The sequence below is a fragment of the Seriola aureovittata genome, chromosome 18 (assembly GCF_021018895.1).
Source record: "Seriola aureovittata isolate HTS-2021-v1 ecotype China chromosome 18, ASM2101889v1, whole genome shotgun sequence".
NCBI classification, from domain to species: Eukaryota; Metazoa; Chordata; class Actinopteri; order Carangiformes; family Carangidae; genus Seriola; species Seriola aureovittata.
The window spans coordinates 21,908,513-21,929,918 of NC_079381.1; the positions used below are offsets into that span (position 1 = coordinate 21,908,513).

A 21,406-nucleotide genomic window follows, 5' to 3' on the forward strand; every position below is an offset into this window, starting at 1 on the left:
GTAGCAGCAGCAAAATTAGAAATTAGTTGTTAACAGCTTCGATGAGATCCTTGCACACTCCTGCATTGTCTCTCAGATTTCTCCTCCTCCTCCTCCTCCTCCTCCATAATGAGTGTGTGATGGAGACGTTTCATAGGTGTTCCCTTTCGTAAACCCCTACGCCAGCACAAATGTCACCTGGGTAAAGGGATTCAGTTAGAACCGGGCGAGTGTCCATTGTGTTGGTAGCACAAAAACAACAATAAACGGTTAACAATGAAAAATTCCCAGTGTGAGGTATAAACAGATACAAACAAAACAATAACATGACCAGCATTTACCAACAGAGATATTGACAGGATATTATTTCATATTGTTTGGATCCAGCCTCACTTTTAAGCACACTGGAGAGGGCTGAATGGAAGCAACCACTTGATAGCACCAGAAGCCTGGGAAGGCTGTAACCCTCGGAGCAGAGCAGGAGGAAAAGAAGAGGTAAACACAGTACTCCATGGAAATAAAATAAAAAAAACCCAAACAATAAAATAAAAGAAGGGTAAAGCACCACTGAGTTGGCTGTTTTGTTTTTGTTTTTTTCTTTACGCTGATGATGAGAAGGAAAGGAAAAGAGGATGAGGGGGTAACTGTATCTGAAGCCTGGATACGTGGTCTGGCAACATATCCACAATCAGTGTGATGTATGTGTGTGTGTATATTTAGCACTGGCCCCTTATTTAAATGGAATAGTCAGACATTTTTGGGAAATTCACTTATTCACGTTCTTTGCAGAGACTTAGATGAGAAGATCGATACCACTCTCGTGTGTGTGTGTGTGCTAAACGCTAAAGACAGTTAGCGATGCTAGCATAAAGACTGGTTGTCTGGAACCTGTATTTCTGGGGGTGTGTTGCATTGAGCTCCTAATTTACAAACTCTGCTCTGATTGGACAGTTTATTTCTGATGTTTCTGCTGCCATCGAACACATCAACAATGCTGATGATTCGTTTCCACACATTGTTCTTCTTTTTCTTTTCTTTTTTGTCCCAGTAACTCATTAAAAAAAACGTCAGAGAAATGGGAAGGTGGGAACTCCAACCATGAGCTTTTTCTATTTTGCTGAGTAGCTTTGCGTAGCGGCGTAGAGTAGTAAACATCTCTTTGCTTCTGCTTTTTGAATCTGTATCTGTGAGCAGCTCGTAAAGCTCACTAGTTAACTTGTTTAAACCATACAACAACAAAAAAAAGTGTAAAATATTGAACAGAGGGTTTATGTGATTGGGACTATTTCTTGGCCGGACCACGCCGCCATAAAACGGAGCTGGGATGTAAAGCAGTTTTGGCGTAATAGCCACATGATGCACATTGGTCCAAAAAGCAGTTTTCCCATTGGAAATTGGAAAGGGAGCAGCTGTGAAACGGTGAATGTTTTGGGGTTTTTTTTGGAGCTGATCTGTTTGGTCCAGTTACACTTGGAAAGTCTAGAATAGACGTATGATTGAATTATTATATCTCTTTAATATGCGAGGAGCAGCGGGAATTAAGCCAGCTTTATGAAAGACCATGAAATCCACATAAATTTAGTTTTTAATATTATACACTGTGCCGGTTTAGGCTAGCTAAGGTACTAAACTCGATGTTAACAGCTTGAATCATGATGAAGTCATGACTTTATAAATGCTCAGTGTCGTACAAACTAAAATGCATTTGAGTGGTGATGTCATTACTTGTTTTAGAAAATGACCAAACTCAACGTGATTCATAATTTCCACCTCTAGTTTTTACACTTAAATCTCTATACGTAGTAAGGAACGGATTTTAACATGTTGAGCCTTCTGCTATATTCATGTCGTATTGTTTAAACAATTACGAGCAGCTGAAAAACCATTAAAGGAGCTATATGTACAATTTACTACATAGCTAACGTTAGCATTAGCAGCTGACCAGTCTAGAAGAAACGTTGCAAGTTCAGCATCAAACTCCATTCCTTTACTCACCAAGAGCTGTCTCCAGAGATGGCAAGCAACACCAGTGTTAACTCTTTTCCCTATCACATCTTTATTTGTAGTTAGTTAGCCAGCTAAGTTAGTATGCTAACCAGCTAGCCCCGGCCCATCTCGTCGCTTTCTGGTAGCGACTCACTGTAGCCTCCTGTAGCGCTGCTCAGAGGACGTATTAAAACCTCTTGTCTTGTAAATATAACAATGGCCGAAGCTCTTGTCAAGCGACAATCACCACCACCTATTCCTGGTAGAGAAAACGTACAGAGCCCCTTTAACGTCAGGCTCTGTCTTGTAATTCAGAGTTTAAAATCATCAAAGATTTCTGACACTAACAATCTCCCATATGGTAAAGAGGGGGAAAAAAGGTTAACAAACTGGAGCTACACTGTTTGTTTGTATCTGGTTTCACTTGCTAACAAACTGCTACGAATGCATAGCACAATAAAATAGGCTAATTAAGGCAGTTTATCTATTAGCACTAAGGCTAACCATGACCATAATGCATGAGTCAGAATAGGACGTGTTCTTCCTGTTCTTTCCTTTCTGCCAATGTTGCATGAAGGATTTTAACTTCTGGACAGAGCTACGCTAGCTGTTTCCCCCCCGTTTCCAGTCTTTATGCCAAGCTAAGCTAACTGACTCTAGCTTCACATTTAGCGCGCACACATGAAAGTGGTATCGATCTTCTCCTCCAACTCTTGGCAAAAAGGCGAACAAGCACATTTTCCAAACTATTCTTTTCACTCTTATCGGCACTGAAACCATCGCAGTCTCCGCTCCGCTGCTGAAGCACAAAAATACGACGGCTGACCGACTTCCGGGTCGAAAAGAGTAAGAAATAGTGACTGCACTGCGGTTCCAGTGAACAAGCTGCTTTATAGAATATGCTCCTTCAAAATGAATCCTTCAATAGTGAACTGAAGCTCCTCGAGAGGATGTTTAGAAAAGGCCAGTTTGGTAACAGTGTTTCATGTGGCCCAGGCACCGTCTGACAACATCTTCATACCACTACTCTGGACTGACACTGGGTGAACTTTCATTGGAGTATCAGGAACTAAGGCAACATCTGGGGAAAGAAAAAAATTATCTAAAAATTTTCCTATAACCACGTGATATTTTCTGGTCCGGGATTAACATTATAATATAATATACAAATCCTTACAGTATATAAGGGTTTAACGTATGTTACAGTATGTAATATTTTCATTCCAGCACAGAGACATTGAAATTCAATCACATTACATTCCCTTCCATGACAGTAGGCTACTATCTGACAAAAAAACATGATGAGAGGACAATATCTCAGCTCTGTTTGGAATTGTACAATAAATATACAGTACACTGATGGGGTTTCTCTGTCGTATTTGAGCGGTAAATTGTAAATAATAGTATTTACAGGAAAAAAGTGCACCGAAGCCAAAAGTCTGCCTGCCAATAGCACCATCACAGTCGTCCCAAAGACAGGAGTCCGACACGTTCAACTCCCACCCCCATCCCCGCCCCCCCACCACCCCTGTTCTGGTGAGGAGTCCGCCCCTCCGTCTGTCCGTCTCCGGGGTAACATCCTCTGCGAGCGATGTGTCCAGCACTTTGGATTCATAAAAACAACAAACACGGAGGAAGACTAACAATGATATCAATAATTATTATTATAATAAAAATAACATCACCAACAAATAATCTTCCAAGTTCCACTTCACAGAAGTGAAAATTAAAAAAAACAAAAAAAACAAAAAAGAGTTTGTGTCAGCGTTACGAGCTGAGCAGTGGTTTGGATTCCACCATGATGGAGGGCAGGAGGATCAGGTGTGACAAACAGGGAAAATCCTTACTTCTCTCCAGCAGATCTCTTCGTTCGTTTTCCACCGGTCCAGAGTTTTGTTTTCCAGTCAGCCCTGTTTTCTTCTTCTCTCCCTTTCAGTGCTGCTGTATCAGCTTCCCTCCATCTTTTCCTTGTCTTTCCCTCTCTCTCTCTCTTTCTCTCTCTCTCTCTCTTTCTCTTTCTCTCTCGCTACGTCTCGCTCTCGTGCTCCAGCGGTCAGTGCCCCTGGCAGGTCTTGCAGCACATCTGTCTGAAGTACGCTCGGCTGCAGAACTTGAACTTCAGCACCAGCGGGCAGTAGGCCACTTTGTTTACATCTTTGCATTCTGCAGAGAGAGAGAGAGAGAGAAAGAAAAGAGAGCTGGGTTAATTTTAACATGTTTTACATTAACTGTTCTCATGTTTTGTCATGAGTGAGAGGTGAACTTGCTTCTAGCCCCAGTTTTGTTCCTCTCACGCTGCTGCATTTTCTTATTGCGCAGCCTGAATCTTAAGTCTGGAAACGCTGCCTTCACATCAGGCATTCAGGCATCGCAGTCAGGAGGAATGCGAGTGTTTTAAACAGTCAAGTTTCATCTCGCTCATGTCTCAGGTCTAATGTGACGCCTATCCTACGTTGCCATAGCGCAGAAGATCATTTAACAACACTTCCTGGTGATCTGGAGGTTTTTCTACAACCCTCAAAGACTCTTCTAAACTTCTTCTTCAAACCTGTTTCCTGAGTCGAGTCTCTTTTTTCTTTTTGCTGACTGTCCACAAAAGAGGATTGAACATTCTCCTGCAGCACAATCCATGTCAAAACAACACTTTTAGTTTATAGGTTTGTAATGAATCCTGACAGCCTGCAATCGGATATGAAAACATTTTCTAACTAACATTACTGCCAACCTTTTTTTTTTTTTTGAGGAAATTAAATTCTGTGTTTTTAAGACATTCCAGGACCGACAGATACTCTGCGGTAAGTACAGATGTTTATTTCTAATATAAAGTAATAATAAATATTTTGCTTCGTCTTTGATTCGTCTTCTCGCTTCCCTGATTAGGACACACACTCGGAACCTGGGAAATAATAATTAAAAATATTTTTTTATTGTTCACCAAATGGAATATTTTATTTTTCACCAGGTGTGTATTTGTTTGGAGAATCCGCCATGCTCAGCGCTGCGACTCAGATGTAATGATAACACGAGAGGCACAGCAGAGCTGGTGCATCTCCCTCGGGACTCGACAGAGTAAAACTCTGCAACTATACTTGGACGCAGAGTCTAAGACTGAGACAGATCCTGGCCTCGTTCGCTAACTGGGCTGTCTGCCATCCCTACGATGCACACTCACACACACACACACACACACACACACACACACACACACACACACACACACACACACACACACACAGACACACACACACACACACACACACACAAACTGCCTGCTGGATGCCGGACAGGCAGTGCTCTAAATGCCTTATCACGATCAGAGTGTCTTCCCTTATTAGGCTTTGGCCCCTGCCTCCACAGAGCCAAATGAAACGAGACATTGCCTCACTGCTGTCCGTAAAGGAACAATTAGCCTACAGCTAATCCCATTAGCCAGCCTGTAAACGCTGCTCACGTTTTCCATTCAGCCTAATCGAAAGGCCCTTCTCTATGCATCTGAATAGCCATCCATCATGTGTAAGTGTATATGGAGGGTTGAGCCGTTTCGCTTTGACCAGGAGCCAACCTCACTGGAAAGATTAATGTAGCTGGCAAAGTGTAGAGGAGTGTGTCATCCAAGCGTGTTTAGGTCATAGTAGAACAGTGAAGATGAAGATAGAGACAGTTTATAACCTTTTCAGTTGGGGCTTTGTGTGAAAGCAATGCACATACGGTACAATAGGTATTCACACACACGTTAGAAGGAGCGGCGGGTTTAAACAGAGGCCCGCGTCGCCACATTTTCCTCCCGAGCGTGATGAAAAGTAGCGAGCAGACAACTCGTCACACAGACGGGTCGAGCCGGCGCTGCTCCGATGTGACGGCAGGCTCAGAACGTGCGCAGTACATTCCGTCATCTTACCGTCGCCGTTGGAGATGGGGGTGGCATCGCACTTGCTCTCGCACTGCTGCATGTTGGTGGGTCGGAGGGACTCGGCGCACTCGTTAGACGGCTGCCCGGTGTAGGACAGACACTGGACCGTCCTCATCTGCTGGCCCAGGCCGCACTGCGCCGAACACTGTAACAGAAAACATCAAAGTGAGACTCATCGCATGTGCAGGAGTCAATCTTCTACTGAACTGAAACAAGGGAAATGAGGACCATCTTTTCTCGACACACATTCAGACACAACTTGATCCAGTCCCCCTTATGAGCGTCTGTGTTTCCCAACCCGGAGTAACCAGGTCGACTGTTGCCCACAAGCTTTTTCTCTGCACAGAAAGACTCATTTTTGTGCAAAAGAGAAAAGAAAAGAGAAACCTCTCGTTTCTCCGTAGGAATTTCTCTCTAATTCCTGAGCTGAGCCGCAACCAGTAGACATGGCTGAAGGAGACGGGGGTAAATCATCTCAGATGAAGTAATAAGGCCAAATCTATTAAGCGCTGCAAGCAGAAAGGCCGTTACTAGAAAGTGGCTAAAACCTGGAATACCTTCCACTGACGACTGGATTGACATTATTTATGGTCGTTAGGATGGAAAGAATAACTGTCTTTGAAAATATGGGACTCACACTCGTCAGTCCATCATTTGTTTCATGTGAATCTCTCATTGAGATGCGCCCCAGACTCTATCTAAGTTTTCTTTTCCTTCCTGTATTTTCATTTTATTCTTTTATTCTTCTTATTTTCTTTCGTATTATTTATTATGACTGTGTTTTTTTTATAATCCTTTGTTGGAACTGTTTAAAAAAAGGGCACGGATAGTCAACATTTCTAGGTTTTATTACAATGACTACATGATTTGTTCATTGCCTTTGGAATAGACCCCTGCTGCATTCGGGGGATAATAATGCTCTAAGTTTTGAACCACAGTTCCCATAATTTGGGGGCTTTGGGAATGTAAACAGGAAGTATAATGTTGCCATGGAATCAGTGAGTTATGCTGTGGGCCACAACTTGAGACCACCTTTCTTTTCTTTTTTTTTTGCTTATGTTTGGCAAACTGCCACCATTAAAAGTTAGCCGAATTAGCTGTTAGCAGTTCCCGTTTGCAGTGCACCCATGGGTGTACAGATGGCGATCACTGGATTTCTCTGATACTGAAGAAAACCTAAAAATCTGACGTTTCTCAGGCAAGTTCTGGAGTTGGAGGAGGCATCTTTTTTTTTCCGTGATTTCAAAGCAGATTTATGGATGTTTATTTGATATGCGCATCATAGATGATGATATCCCTCGGTAGTGTAAGTCACACTGAATCTAAAAATATGTGTATCATGTGTGTGTGTGTGTGTGTGTGTGTGTGTTCAGATTTGACTGAGTTATGACTCTGAGGTAATGTTGCAGCAATCAGGCGCAGCAGGTTTTTAAAGTACCTTAATTGGCTCCATGAGCTGTGTCATGGAGCGTGACCGTGTAGGTGAGCAGGCCAAATCAGCAGAATAATAAAGTAACAAGCGCCACAACTCCAGAGGCAAAGCCACAAAAAGAAAAACAGTATCAAGCAGGTGCAATGAAACCCCCTCTGTGCTCATCTCATCACACAGGAAGTGATAAGCCGGTTAAATAGAATAAACAGGACCGATGTAATAATGTAAGTCACATCCACAGTTTGTCTATTTTTAAACCTATTTTCAGTTTTCACGTATCCAACAGGCCAAGGTCTGACTGACCTAATGTCATCTGGCTCAAGTTAAGGCCAAATGGCTGGGAGTCCATTTCACTAGCTGACACTGACCGACCTGCAGTTGTTGGACTCGTCTTGACCTTCAGAAGTGCCCGTGATATACGACGATATGACATGATAAGTGTTCAACAAAGGTCACGTGGGCCAGAACGTGACCTCAGCTCAGCGGTTTTGTTTTGTGTTTGTGCTGCTTGACTTTAAAATGCGTTTCCTTGAATTTACACCTTTTATTTTGTGTTAATTTGGTTGTGTTTGTTTCTATATTGTCTTCCTTATATCTTTTATTTCCTTCTTTCTCTGTTCCTTTTTCTATGTAAAGCATTTTACAACTTCTGTCTTTTTTCTGTTTCTACTAAATTAATTTGCATATCACAGCTTCACAGTATTACATGTCTGTTGATTAGCCTAAATAAAGACGCCTTCTTCAGCACATTGTCCATATCGGCTCCATTTTCTCAGAGAAGGAAGCAAAGACTGGATTTGATGGATTCGCCTTGATCACAGAACAAAAGGAGAAAATGTTTTTCGACGTGTGAAAAAGCTGTTGTGTCGAACCCAAAATGTGCACCTGCATATCTTTGTCTGACTTCCATCTATGTGCCAGGTGACATAAAATCTTAGGTTGGTTCTATGGGTGGCCATTAAACTCCTTTGCAGAAGAATTTAAAAAAAAGACCACAAAAACAAATGCCAACACACCTTCGGCAAAACACAAGCCTCAAATAAATCTTCAAAATTAATCTACTTTGGAAGCACTGAGAAATAACACACACACCTGTCAGCCATCACTGTGTGTGTGTGTGTGTGTGTGTGTGTGTGTGTGTGTGTGTGTGTGTGTGCCCATGTACGAGTGTGTGATGTGAGCCCGGCCATCAACAAACGGCCGCCTCCCGCTGACGAGAGAACTACCAGGCTTTCTGTCACCTTCACTGATCCTCTGTGGCTGCCTCAGATCAGTGGGCCCCGCATGTCATCCCTTCCCAATTAGAGAGTCTTTATTAGGGCCCGCTGCCAGCCATGACAGATGGTGTACGTCAATGGTGTGACTTAAGTGGGATTTGAACCGGTGACCTTTTGGCCTGGGAGACCGGGCGTTCTGTAGCTGGCTACAATCTCCCCTTTCTGACGCTTGGAGGGCCGGAGCAGCGAAGGACCGGAGCAGCGAGGGACCGGAGCAGCGAGGGCGAAGCTTTTAATTACAGCCGAAAAAAAGAAAAAAGAGGGAGAGGGCTGCACGCACACACACACACACACACACACACACACACACACACACACACACACACAAACCTCTGCAGTGCATGAGAAAGTGCTGCGTAAGAGCAGACTCCAGCTGTTGCTCTACGAGGTATTAACCTCGGCTCAGCGTGGCGAGCAGCCCGCTCTTTGATGGAGCACGCTGAGGTTATCAGTCAGCTCTGCTTTGTTTACGACCGTTATTGGCACTGATTGAATTGTAAAAGCGTGTTACTGCCGTTTGCGGACGGAACATGTGGCCGTTATGAGAAGAAGCAGAAGAAGAAGAAGAAGCCGAGGGCTGCGATCTAGACTGCCTGACTCTTGACCTCTGACCTGTGACCTGAACAACGCAGGCAGCGCCCACACCATGACATCACACGCGCAGGATCGTGGAGTGATCCGCTCAGCCGTCTTTCTAAACATCAGAGCGAACTGTTTAAAAATTCCACTTTTACACCAAATTATTAACAAATCCTACAAAATAACAAGCCATACTTTCTGTGGATACAACTCTCTGTGACGCACGTTTCTCTGGCGTCCGCTCACTAACATGAGTCAGCTGTGTTGCAGAGCGTTGCTGTGCGCACTAAGTCATGTCAGGGTGAACCCGCTGAATGCTCCTCCTCCTCGGTCTTCCTCTAAATCGTGTTCCTGGAAGTGATAGAGAGGCCTGGGCCGAGGCAGAGATAAACTTCAAACAGCCAGGAGGATATTACTGCCACTGATCACACACTCCAGGCCTGCCGGAGCACTTGGACTCGCACACACAAACACAGGCCTCTACGTGCACACACACACACACACACACACACACACACACACACACGTCACAGGCCTGTATGTCATCCAGGTGTAAATTACACTAACCATTCACCAACACATGGAACTTATCTGTGCATCTTTTGTCTTTTAAACATTGGAGCTGTCCTTTTAAAGGATTAACCGGCGCGCTGTTGTTTGGGCAGATCGCTGACACCGCGCCGTGATGTGGAGGAGGTGCCGTCCTACCTGTCCCCATTCACCAGGGATCCAGCGAGGAGGAGGACAGCGCCCTAAACTGCAGCGGATTCGGACCGGAGGTTTGTTGTGGCTCGGGCAGTGGGCGGGCGGGAAGGTCTTCGTCAGGTCGCTGCTCCTACACAAGGCGATGCGGTGCTTGTAGCCGGGGCCACATTTCGGCGTGCACTGAAGGAGGAGGAGGAGGAGAAGGAGACGTAAGAAGAAGAAGAAGATCTCGACAGCACGATGAGCTAAAGAGACAGATTATCGCCGTACCTCGGACCAATCCAGGGTGACCCACTTTGGCGGGCAGGACTGGTTGTTGCAGGACTCGCGTTCGATTGGTCGGTGGGTCAGGCAGTGGGTGTCCTCCAGCGTCTCCTCCTCAGCAGGGCCAATCTTCCTGATGCACAGGACTGTCCTCGTCCTCATCCCGCCGTCACACGTCTTCCCACACTCCGACCAGTCGCCGATGAACCACCTGGAGGAGAGAGACGCGGGTTAAAAGAATGGAGGCTGGCGTCGTTACTCCAGATACACTTAAGTGAAAACAGGCTATTGATAATATTGGAGTGTAAAAATCACATAAGTGTGACTTTATCAAGGATCAATCACTAAAAAGCGTCAAAGCTTTAATACTTTTTTGGTACCAGCTGAAACACGTCCACAGTTCTGAGATTCAGGCCAAATTCATAATCTTTACCTCTTTGAGTTTTCAAGAAAAACACGTTCGTACCTCTCAAAGTCAGGTACCGAAAGTTTCGTAACGGCACTAATATGGAAACATTTCAAACAGCACCCGCCCTGACCGGGGGCCCCAAATCCTCAGGTGACCCCTAAAGCCCCAGGTCCACCTTATGTCAGCCGGTGTGTGGTAATTAACTGCAAATTTGTTGGGGAACACACACCAATAAAGTGCAATATAAAATGAAAGAAGGGGCGTTGACAAGGAAGCAGGTTCATTTCACTGTGGAAACTTTTTGGGGGAAATACAATTATTTGCCGTCTTGACACGAGTCAGACGAGAAGCTTGACTCCACTTTCATGTTGGAAGTATGAAGCTGTTAAACACGCCACCGCTGATAAAGAGTATTTCACAAAATGTCAAACCAGGACTTTATTAGCAGTGAAACTATGTGCAGCGTAAGAGAAAACCTGGTTTACTGCAGCGAGACACAATATTATAGTAACATCTAATTGTTTAGTCTACGAGATGATAAACAGTAGTAAAGAAGAGGCCAAACGTGACGTCTTTAAACGTTATGTTTTACAGGCAGACTCAGGAGAATATTTGACATTCTTTCACTGTTTTAGCTTAAAAAGATTCTGAGACGACGAATCGATCATCAAAACGTTTCCTGTTAATCGACGAAATCAAAGAATCAGCTTTTGGTTTCAGTCCTTGTAACGTACGAGTCTCCAGTTCTCCGTGTGGGAATGAAACTTTACACACTTTAACGTTACAACATGAATGAACTCTGGTGACCTGGCGGACAGGTGACCACTGTGGGGCCATGCCATGCCATGCCATGCCAGGCTGCCTCCAGAAAATCAGACCCAGTGTTGTGCCGTTCGCCCCCCCTCCCTCCCCTGCCCACACACTTCAGAATTAATATCATAAAACTGCCCAGACAACAGCCCCCCCCCCCAAACACATCCAGCCTGTGAGATATTACATCATCTGGAAGAATGTATACAGAATTAACAACGTGTTCAAACATCTGTGTTAGCTTTCATTATTCCAGCCCATAAAACTCTATTCTAAAACAATCGTGTTTACACGGTCTCCTTCAGCCGGCCTTTTCCTGAGGCTGCAGACGGGGGTGTTTGCCTCCCTAACAGACACAGATGCCATGTGTGCGCTGTAACTCAATACACGCACACACACACACACGGACGCACACACACACACACTGCCACAGCCTTCAAGTATTAATCAAAACAAATGAGATACCACAAGTCTGCGTCCACTGAATACAGATGTGAAAACAAATAACCCAAGACTGAATGTATGAAAACAAATTACCACTTATACAGTAGATTTACGATACTATCAGTTTTTCTGGCCCGAGACGCGGCTGAAAGACACCGACACTCGCTCTCATACGCGGACAGTCTGAAACTAATTAACGTGATGCATTTAATCCCTCTTTTTACAGACATGATTGAAGCGAGTCTGGCCACGCTTCCAGCCACAGCGCAAGGGGTTTTACGGACATTTGGCCACCAAAACACACGTTCATATTCCACCTGTATACGTGTATATTACCCCTGGAGGATCGAGCGAAGAAGCCAAAACAATCAAACACAGGTGGTTATTTTCAGGGCTCTTATTTTTGGCACGAGGCAAACATTGAAAATAGTTAACATATGCCATTATAAATCACGGGCGTTTTATTTCATTATTTTCTTCCAAACACGTTTTACAACCAGGGCTCATTGAAGGCAAATTAATATCACGAGTCAGCCTCATTTTTATGGAGGGTTTTTCTTTTGAAGGCGTTAACTTAAAGCTGCTACACTCAATATTTGTTTTTATATGAACAATGGATCAAATGTCTGTGTGTGATGTGGAGGGTGTTGCTGGTGGTGACAAACCCGCAGGGGGGGAGTCATTGCCTGACGTAGATTTCCTCGTGGCGTTTTAGCGTCTCGTCGCTCACTGTTTTGTTTTTTAACAGGCTGCAAACTTTCACTGGTTTGGTTTAATCTTGCAGAAACTTTTCTCGTCTTATTGACGACTCAAAGTGCTTTACGATACGTCACCACAATCACCATCACATCCACACACTCGTTCTGAGTATATATATATAACAGCACTGAACGAAGCTGGAGAAACAGGACGTGAAGGAGTGATTAATTAATCAATGTAAAAATAACTGATGGCTGTTAATGAAGGTGATGATGGTAATCTATTAATTTAAGTCATTTATCACCTGAAAGTGTCAAGAATTCTCCTTAAACGTGACGAGCTGCTGCTTCTCTGTGTTTGATATCATTGTAAATTCAACATGTTTGGAAACGAGCTGTGGGAACTTAGTAATCAATTGATACCGACACAGTGATGGAGGTGGAGTGATACGTACTCTGGGGGACACGGCTCAGTGTTGCAGTCCCTCTGGTTCTCTGGAGGTTTGCTGTCTGGGTCACAGTAGCTGTTCTGCACCACCGAGTTGTCGTCCAGCCTCTTACACACCACCTCCTGCTTCTGGGAACCTGCAGAGAGGAGGGGGGAGGGGGGGGCTGATCAATAAGGCCGCACAGAGCTCAGCTGATCTCGCACATTAAACCCCCGCAGAAACATGGAAGCCGGACGCCGTGTCAAGCGCTGTTTGAGCGGAGATGGTATCGCTTTCAGTCTGTAGTAAATCCAGACATGTAAATTCCTGATTCTTTGCAGGATATCTTGGCAAATCACTTTTACAGAGCGGAGAGCTCTTTACTTTGGCTTCTGATGGAGAGAGTGAGGGCTACCGTATCGGTGTCACACCTCCCACTGTGTGTGTGTGTGCGTGTGTGTGTGTGTGTGTTGTGTGTGTGTGTGTGTGTGTGTGTGTGTGTGTGCCATACCAACTCAGAAAGGGTCTGTTTGGACCCTCGTGGGACATATCCCACAGCAGACTTGTCTGGCAGCTGAAATGAGATATGGATGTGTGTGTGTGTGTGTGTGCGTGTGTGTGTGTGTGTGTGTGTGTGTGTGTAAGTATAGAAAATCTACCCATCTGTGCTTGAAGTGAAATACAGGGGAAAAAGAGTTTCAGTTGTAAGGCTGTCAAAAGGTGTTTTTCATGGATTTTATTAGCGTGGTGATATATTAAACAACACTGCATGATTAGCTGAGCTAGCTGTATCGAATGGGTGAACGATTAAATAACATTTTTCTGATTTAAAGCTCCGTGCCGCTCGGAGACACACCGTAGACACAAATTAGATCATTTGGATCAACAATGCAAAGGCATGTTTATGACGCTGGAAGGCCGTGTGTGCTTCCCCATCTAAGGCATAGCTTCAAACTTCTGCACTGGACTTGGAAATCCTTCCTCAGAAAAACCCACATGCTTATTCAGTCATGCTTTTACAAAATATTACAAACCCGTCCAGGCCACGCTTGACAACTGGGAAGAAACACTATTTATTGTTACATGAAACCCATTGCTTTTGGGCTAAAAGGTTTGGTTTAGTCATTCTTGAGGCCATGGTCAACATTTCGCTGCGGTTTCAGATTCTGAATGTTTGACTTTGTAGGACAAGCGCTCTGGAAGAGCGGCCGTATCTGTGTGCAGCGCTGGTAAACCAGAAGCTATGCAGAGCAGCTCATTCACAGAAATTACACCATATTCATTACTCTGGCTAAAATATGGAAAATATACATATTGAATTTATTAGAGGGCTGAATCTCCGGGCTATAAAGTAATGATTTTGGAAACCCATCTCAAATTATGATACTGGGTTTCCACACACTGCTCTTCAGCATTTGTGGAATTATTGGTTGGGGAAGATTTACAGAATGACACACACACACACAAGATATGAAGTATTAAATATTTGAGAAGGTTAGAAATATTCAAAAAGAATTTAAACACCCACAACGTGTTATGGTATTCAACACCAAAATGCTTGGAGTGCTCTTTTTCAAAAGGCAAACAGGCCACCGGAGCTCAGCAGAAGGTCGACACTGAGAAGACAGAATCCTTCTCTCACAAGAAAATACGCTTTGATAATGAAAAACTTAAACAAGTTTTAGAAAAATCAGTGTTTATGAATAAAAAAAGGGAGGAAAAAACATATTGTGTGTCATGTACCTGGCAGTTAAACGGTTCTCTGCTTAAAATAAATTCTGTATAATGTGACAGTCGATTAAAAAATAAACAAAGAAGAGATAAAAATGCCAATTTGACACCTTAATATTAATATAGAGTAACTTAATGCATGAAAGATCTTGTAAAGTGAGCTGCCTTTGTGGAGTGCGACAGAAACAGACGAGACTTACCTCCGGCGCAGGTGGCCGAGCAATCGGACCAGGGCAGGTGGTGCCAGGAGAAGCCCACCTCGTTGTCGCCGCTTCCTGTGCGCTGGATGGGCACGTTGAACTTGTAGCGTATTCCCATGTTCTGTTCCTGAAGGAGGACCTGAAACAAGGAGCGCAGCAGATACAAGGTGAGGAGAAGGAGGAGGAAGGGAAGTAGCATGGCTGGTCATGCAGAGTGGACTCACAATGACTTATCACTAACTAGTTAAGTTTGGAGTTGACCGATAACCTGATCGATAAAAGCCCCATATTCACTCGCCTTAGATCTGTTTTGGTCTCCACCGACTCATAAGAGAAACATCTGGCTCTTTAAGCTGCTAGCTAGCTGCTAACAAAACAAAAAACACTACAGTTGTACAAAACCGTAACCATGAGCTGAAGGATGCTAAACATGAGGGGGGAAGTTCAGAATCAGACCCCTTTCACATGATCCATTGGTAACATTACAGTATTGATCCTAGCAGTGTGAACAGTCCAGATCAGTGGTGGGTTTATATCAGTCTGCTGGATGCTGAAACTGAGAAAGTTAAGCAAAGCTTTGCAAAGCCGCAAAGAAATGGCTAGCAGTCGAGCGGTTGAGCGGTCAGTTGCTTGTCTATTCCAATGGTGCTGTGTGGTCTGGTATGTTCAACATTCATGTCAAGGCAGAAACCACCGAATATTATGGCAAGGAATTGTACAGTTGCCTCACATAACACACAATCATGTGCTGAAACCCATTAAAAAACATAAATGCATGCACGTGCAGACTTCCCATACAATGATACAGACACTCACTAAATCAAGTGACATTATGTTTCCACTCAACCAAAACGTTTTCTTTTCAATATCTTCATATAAATAGTTTTCAACCTCCAAACCACTGGCTGAGGGTCATCTAAGGTCAGCACCCAGATGTTTGGGTTTCAGTGGACTGACGCAGACCAACAGCATGAAGTGGAGAGGACTCAATACAGAGCTGCAAAGTGAGAGAGGTTATTCCCGATGTCCCTCTTATAGTCAGTGTTACTGCTGGTAGCACAGAGATGAAACTCCAACATCTCAACCATCGATACAAAAGATGAGCGAAGTCAAAGGAACGAGCCTGTGCGCACAAAAACTTAAAGGTACCATGTGAAGATTTTGTCCACTAGTAGAGCAATGATTGTATGAGCTGAGCCTCAGTTTGTTTGTATCTCACGACAACGCAAATTAAAAATGTAGGTTTTAAAATATGTTAAAACATGTGAACATGCTACATTATGAACACGGATTTGTTTACTTGAAAACTCCACAGGTACCTTTAAGGACAGAAGTCAACTACGACTTTTAAGGATGAAAACATCCAAACATCCGATCGCTGAACTTGAACGTTTTGTTGCATGTGCTGCTAACAGCTGAAAATCAAACTTATGTTTTTGGAGAAACCTGATAAAAACAAAAACATTGAGCAGCTTAAATCAGGTCACTGGGTCAATTTTACACCGTGTACTTCCCGACAAAACATTCGCGCCTCTGACATCGACATAGCGGCGTTGGCGTTGGAGTCAGCAGCCACGTCGAACTGATGCAGAAGAAAAATGTGATTTCTAAGAGGCAAAGTTGAAATAATTAACATTAACCTATATAAACATTAAATCATCCAGAAGACATCTCTGTGTTTAGGGACAATGAAATGTTGTATTACCATGACAACCAGGTTCTCAGTGGTAGCTCCCAGCGCCTCTAAAGACTCCGGTTCATCAGAAGGTCTCTTGTAGTGGAAGGCCGTACCTGCGATGTCGAACTTCCTGGGCCAGTCAATGGTCCACGCCCCATTGATGTAGTAATCGTCCTCCTCAGACTTCAAAGCTACGTGATCACAGAGACCGAGAAACAACCGTCAGGAGGACGCAATCAGAAGCACACAGGAACGGTAGCTGAGACAATCATTTGACGTGATGTCACTGCCATCGTTCATCTTCATCGCCCCCCCCCCCCCCCCCCCCCCCCCCCCCGACAGACTGGGCAGAAACACACCGTAAAATGAAGACAGTCACGTGCACCAACACGTACATACGTCTAATTTAGGAAGAGAGAGAAAACACACTTCAGGTGAAAGTCTGGACGAACCTTGTGAATACCGCTCCGTCTGGTTGTCAAAACAAAAGTTGGTCTCCAAGCACAACAGATCTGAAAATATCCACTTTCTCTGCATTGACGTGGGGCCAAATTGAGGAGAAATGATCCAACCTCTTGCTATTCTGTCTCTCTGGCTCGCGCTCTCCAGATTCCCCCTCTGCTGCATTTACGCAGATTAGATGAACAACAGTTCGCTCGACTTTCAACGCACCTCAATTCTCTTCTCAATAAATTCATTTTCTTGCACATCTGGCACCTGTGAGCGTCTGTGGCTTTGTTATTTTGAAAAGTGCAGTTTACAAAAGTCTTCACAAGTACTATTTTTGCATTAACCCACTTAGTTTTTGCTTTAATAAAACATTTTTAAAAATGCAAACTTTGCTGACCTAAATAGCACGGACTCAGATGATGCTACAAAAGCAAAATATTATCTTTATCAATGGGGTCACAGATGAAATTCATAATAAAGTTACAAATTGCTTGGAAGGGAAAATCTAGCTCGACACAACAGCCAAAATTGCACTCTTTAAACTTTGATATATAGACATCATATCCTCCATAATCCTGGTGGACCAGGCAGCTGTCACCAAGGCCCTATAAATCTGATGCAGCTCTCCGGTTCAAAGTGTAACTTAAGCCCTCCATCAACACCATCCGCTATAAATTCAACACGCTGTCACATGTCTGTCTCTACTTAATGAAAAGACACAGAACTGGGCTTAATTGAATCCGGTTGTTTGATTGTTTTGGTTCTGACGCTGCCAGTGGTGCAAACAGTTTTTGTTTAGTCTGGAATGGAACGGACGAGTTCGTTGCCAAGACGATATCACACATGCAAAGATCCAGTGAGGGGTTTTTTAATTTTTTTTTTTCTCCTTCTTATGGCTTCACATTAGAGATTAAATGATGGCACTTTCTAATTTGCTCTTGACAAAGACACAAGGAAATCCCTGGATATGTGGTTGACAGAACAGAACACATAATATGAAACAGCTTCATGTCGCAAATTGCCAATTCATAACACTGTAGTGAATTACAGGGTCTGCTGAGACTGATGGAGAGATAATGAAACAAGACAAACTGTCTGCAGACATGCTAGCTGGCTCCGTGCAGCTGCACTTCACCTAGACACGGTGGTGTTGTGAGCTAACCGCTACCTTACCATGCTAACATGCTAGTATGCTCAACTCAAAGTCGTTAGTTTTGCAGATGCAGTATTAGGTCATTAACCAAAGTAGACAATCATCCTCTTTCGAAAACCACAAATATCATGATCTCATGATGGCACAAGAGAGAAAGTAAAGGGAGTGAAAAATGTCATTAGGATTCATTCCTCGGGGGATCAATCCATCCAGTAGATGTTGAGATATTTTATTTTTGCCTGTTTACAGCACTACAGGAAACGTCAGGGGATCACTAAAGTCATTAGGATTTATCCTCTGGGAACCATGAATATCTGTACTAAAACGTCATGGTGATCCATCGTTACTGCAAAACAAAAATGTCAATCTCATGGTGGCGCTAGAAGAAAAAGTAAGAGGGTCACCAAAGTGTTTAGGATTCATCCTCTGGGAACCATGATTGTCTGTACCGATAGTCAGGGGATCCTTCTGGGAGACATGAATAATTTTACCAATTTTCACAATAATCTGTGAAGTAAAAAACTCACTGCAAAACAAAAATATCAACCTGTTAGTGGCTCTAGATGAAAGATCAGGAGATAATCAAAGTCAGATATTTCAGCAGACCAACACTGACATCCCTAGAGCCTCGCCAATGACGTGGCTAATAACAATAAAGGCCAAAAAGAATAGTGCATTTTTAGTCTAATTATCAATGTGACTTACTCATTTTCGAGGCCATCACTCACCAATATAATTCTTGGACATGGCAACTTCTTTAATCTCGATGTGAACTGATCCTTTTGGGATCTGAACCACCTCCATGTAGCCTGGAAGACAAGGACACTCCTCATTAAAGTGGTATTTCTCCCCCTCCCTCCAATTCCGACGTATTTCACATCACACAGGAGACAGAAAGTCACATATCATATTCGGTAGGAGTACCTATAGAATAAATTCCAAATCGCCGAAAAAGGACAAAGCAGGAGGACAAAACAATCCCCTCCTTTTTTCTTTTTTTTTATGTCCAGACACACATGCACACACAGTATTTTTAGATGGTTTACTTGCCATACCATAGAAGGAGAAGAGTTTTCTCTCTCTCCTGGTCTCTATAGACGACCTCAGGCTACAGCCAACGCCTGGCCCCTATCTCTACTCCCGATTTCTTCACTCCATGATGTAATTAATGGGAAAAATATTATGTTTTGATCCATATTCTGACAACATAATTCTAAACAGCCAAAAACATATGCTCTGTTGGTGAGTGACAAAGGTGAAAAAGGCACATGTCCATGAAAGATTATCTCCCTGGCTTCAGGGATGTGTTGGATTTTGGACAAAAGTCGCTTTGCCAAAAAGGACAGTGAGTTATTTTGTTTTTTTTTTTTCACGGTCATCTCCGGTGACTTGAAGTTTGTCACATGTGGTCATCAAACCAAAACACGCTCTCTGCTTCTCCCTTTTTCACACCGAGTGAATCAAAGAGGCCTGAAAGCTGCTGTACAACACGTCAGCGCAGATCTGACGGAAAGCCGTTTAAAAGCCTCTCGTCCCAAAACAAGCGCGTCTGCGGTCAGATGTGTTTTACCTCCTCTGGGTAAAGACTCGTTGAAGAGCCCCTCGGTGGCCTCGCAGGTGCTGCCGTCCCCTCCGCACACACGGCATCGATCTTCTTTAGCGTCGGATCCCAGGATGTTGTCGCAGCCCACGTGCTTGAGAAAGAGAGTGAAGCATTGTTTTAATTGAAGGCTGGAAAAAATGGATTCAAGATTTGGAAATAAACATGACTTTATATTACAAATCTCCTAAAGTCAGATTTCTACATGGATTAAATAAATAAATTATACAGTTGTGTGTGTACTGAGCCTTATGGGTGCTGGTAGGTGGCTAGCTGTTTCCCCCTGTTTCCAGTCTTTATGCTAAGCTATGCTAAGCAGACACCATGAATACCATGAAACCTGTTCCTTTAAAAACAAAAAGAAAAGCTATCAGATATATAATCAGAAAGTAAAGTACATTTACTGAAGTTCTTTACTTACTTATCAGTGTTTTAATGTACTATAAGCGTGGAATTTGTAAGGATTCATCTGTCGTTATTTTATATTTTTCTTGTTGTTAACAAATACCATGACACAAACACCGTCATGACGTCAGCTAATAATAACATCAGTCTTATCCTGAACACAACTGCACTCATACAAACACTTACAGCTGTAATTGCTGGTTAACGAGCAGGTTTTTACATGTAATCATAGGAAAGCTCATAAAAAATGATGGACTCCAAGTGTTTAAACTTGCCAGTGTAACAGATATAAAATTGTTGGCCTTCAAGTACATTTCAAAATGGAGGCCGTATGGAGTTCATTAAAACTTTATCTGTGCTCAATTTGTAGTGATTGCTTCATCGCTGCTTGATTGGTAATGTCTTCACAGACTGAAGCCGAGTTCTTCTTCAGCATCAGATCCTCAACAAGTTCACTCGTAATGTTTTAGTGCACTTAAAATCAAAACTACTATACGTTTACTTGGAGTATCTTTACACTGTTTCTATGTCTGGGCTGAATGTACGATATGTCTGAAGTTTAAACAACAATGGGACACTTGAATAGTAACAGACATTAAGTCATTCACTCTGCAGTGAGCAGGAAATTGAGCTTTCAGACACTGACAAATCATCATCATGTTGCATCATCTCCACCGGGTGTAGAGTCAAAACAATCCCACAATGCAACAGAGCCCATTGCATTGTGGGATTGTCAGGAGGCGGAAGTGTACAAAACCATGGAGACGCCTCCTTTTTTTTCTTTTCAACTGTGTGGATTTTATAAGGCACACATATTAGAGCTGCAACAGTTAGATGATTAATCAATCAGTCGATCGAGAACTAATCTGTAACTTGTAACTAATGTTTTTTCCCTGCAAAGTGAAAAGATCCTCAGACAAAACAAGACATTTATTAACATCAACAAGGACTCTGGGAAAATATGATTTATGGAGCAAACAATGACTGTATTGATCGCATACGTCTGAGTAAAGCGGGTGAATGCAGTGTAGAGTAAATAGTCCAGTCTGAACTGTCTGATAACAACTTTATCAACTTAATACTGTGTGACAATACAACCGGGAGGATTACTGTTGTCACTGACACGTCCACTCCTCCTCTGGACCTCCCCCGGTTCTATCTCTCCTCTCTCTCTCGCTCTCTCGCTCTCTCTCTCTCTCTCTCTCTCCGGCACATGTGCACAACATAGCAGTTTTGAGTGTTTCTGACAGCTTTCCAAGCAGACAGTG

The 21,406-nt window shown here is 43.4% G+C and overlaps 1 protein-coding gene across 1 annotated transcript in view; it reads right to left on the reverse strand.

Annotated features, from left to right (window-relative positions):
• Window positions 1–3,472: 3,472 nt before the first annotated feature.
• adamts6 (ADAM metallopeptidase with thrombospondin type 1 motif, 6) overlaps window positions 3,473–21,406 on the reverse strand; it is a 61,650-nt gene continuing 43,716 nt past the window's right edge. The window contains exons 17-25 of the mRNA XM_056404184.1: window positions 19,704–19,827; window positions 18,862–18,942; window positions 16,558–16,721; window positions 14,853–14,991; window positions 12,949–13,078; window positions 10,139–10,343; window positions 9,872–10,048; window positions 5,864–6,020; window positions 3,473–4,128 (exon numbers count right to left, since the gene is read on the reverse strand). Coding sequence (XP_056260159.1) covers window positions 4,019–4,128; window positions 5,864–6,020; window positions 9,872–10,048; window positions 10,139–10,343; window positions 12,949–13,078; window positions 14,853–14,991; window positions 16,558–16,721; window positions 18,862–18,942; window positions 19,704–19,827 — 1,287 coding nt within the window. The 3' untranslated portion in view covers window positions 3,473–4,018. The remainder of the gene's footprint in view (window positions 4,129–5,863; window positions 6,021–9,871; window positions 10,049–10,138; window positions 10,344–12,948; window positions 13,079–14,852; window positions 14,992–16,557; window positions 16,722–18,861; window positions 18,943–19,703; window positions 19,828–21,406) is intronic.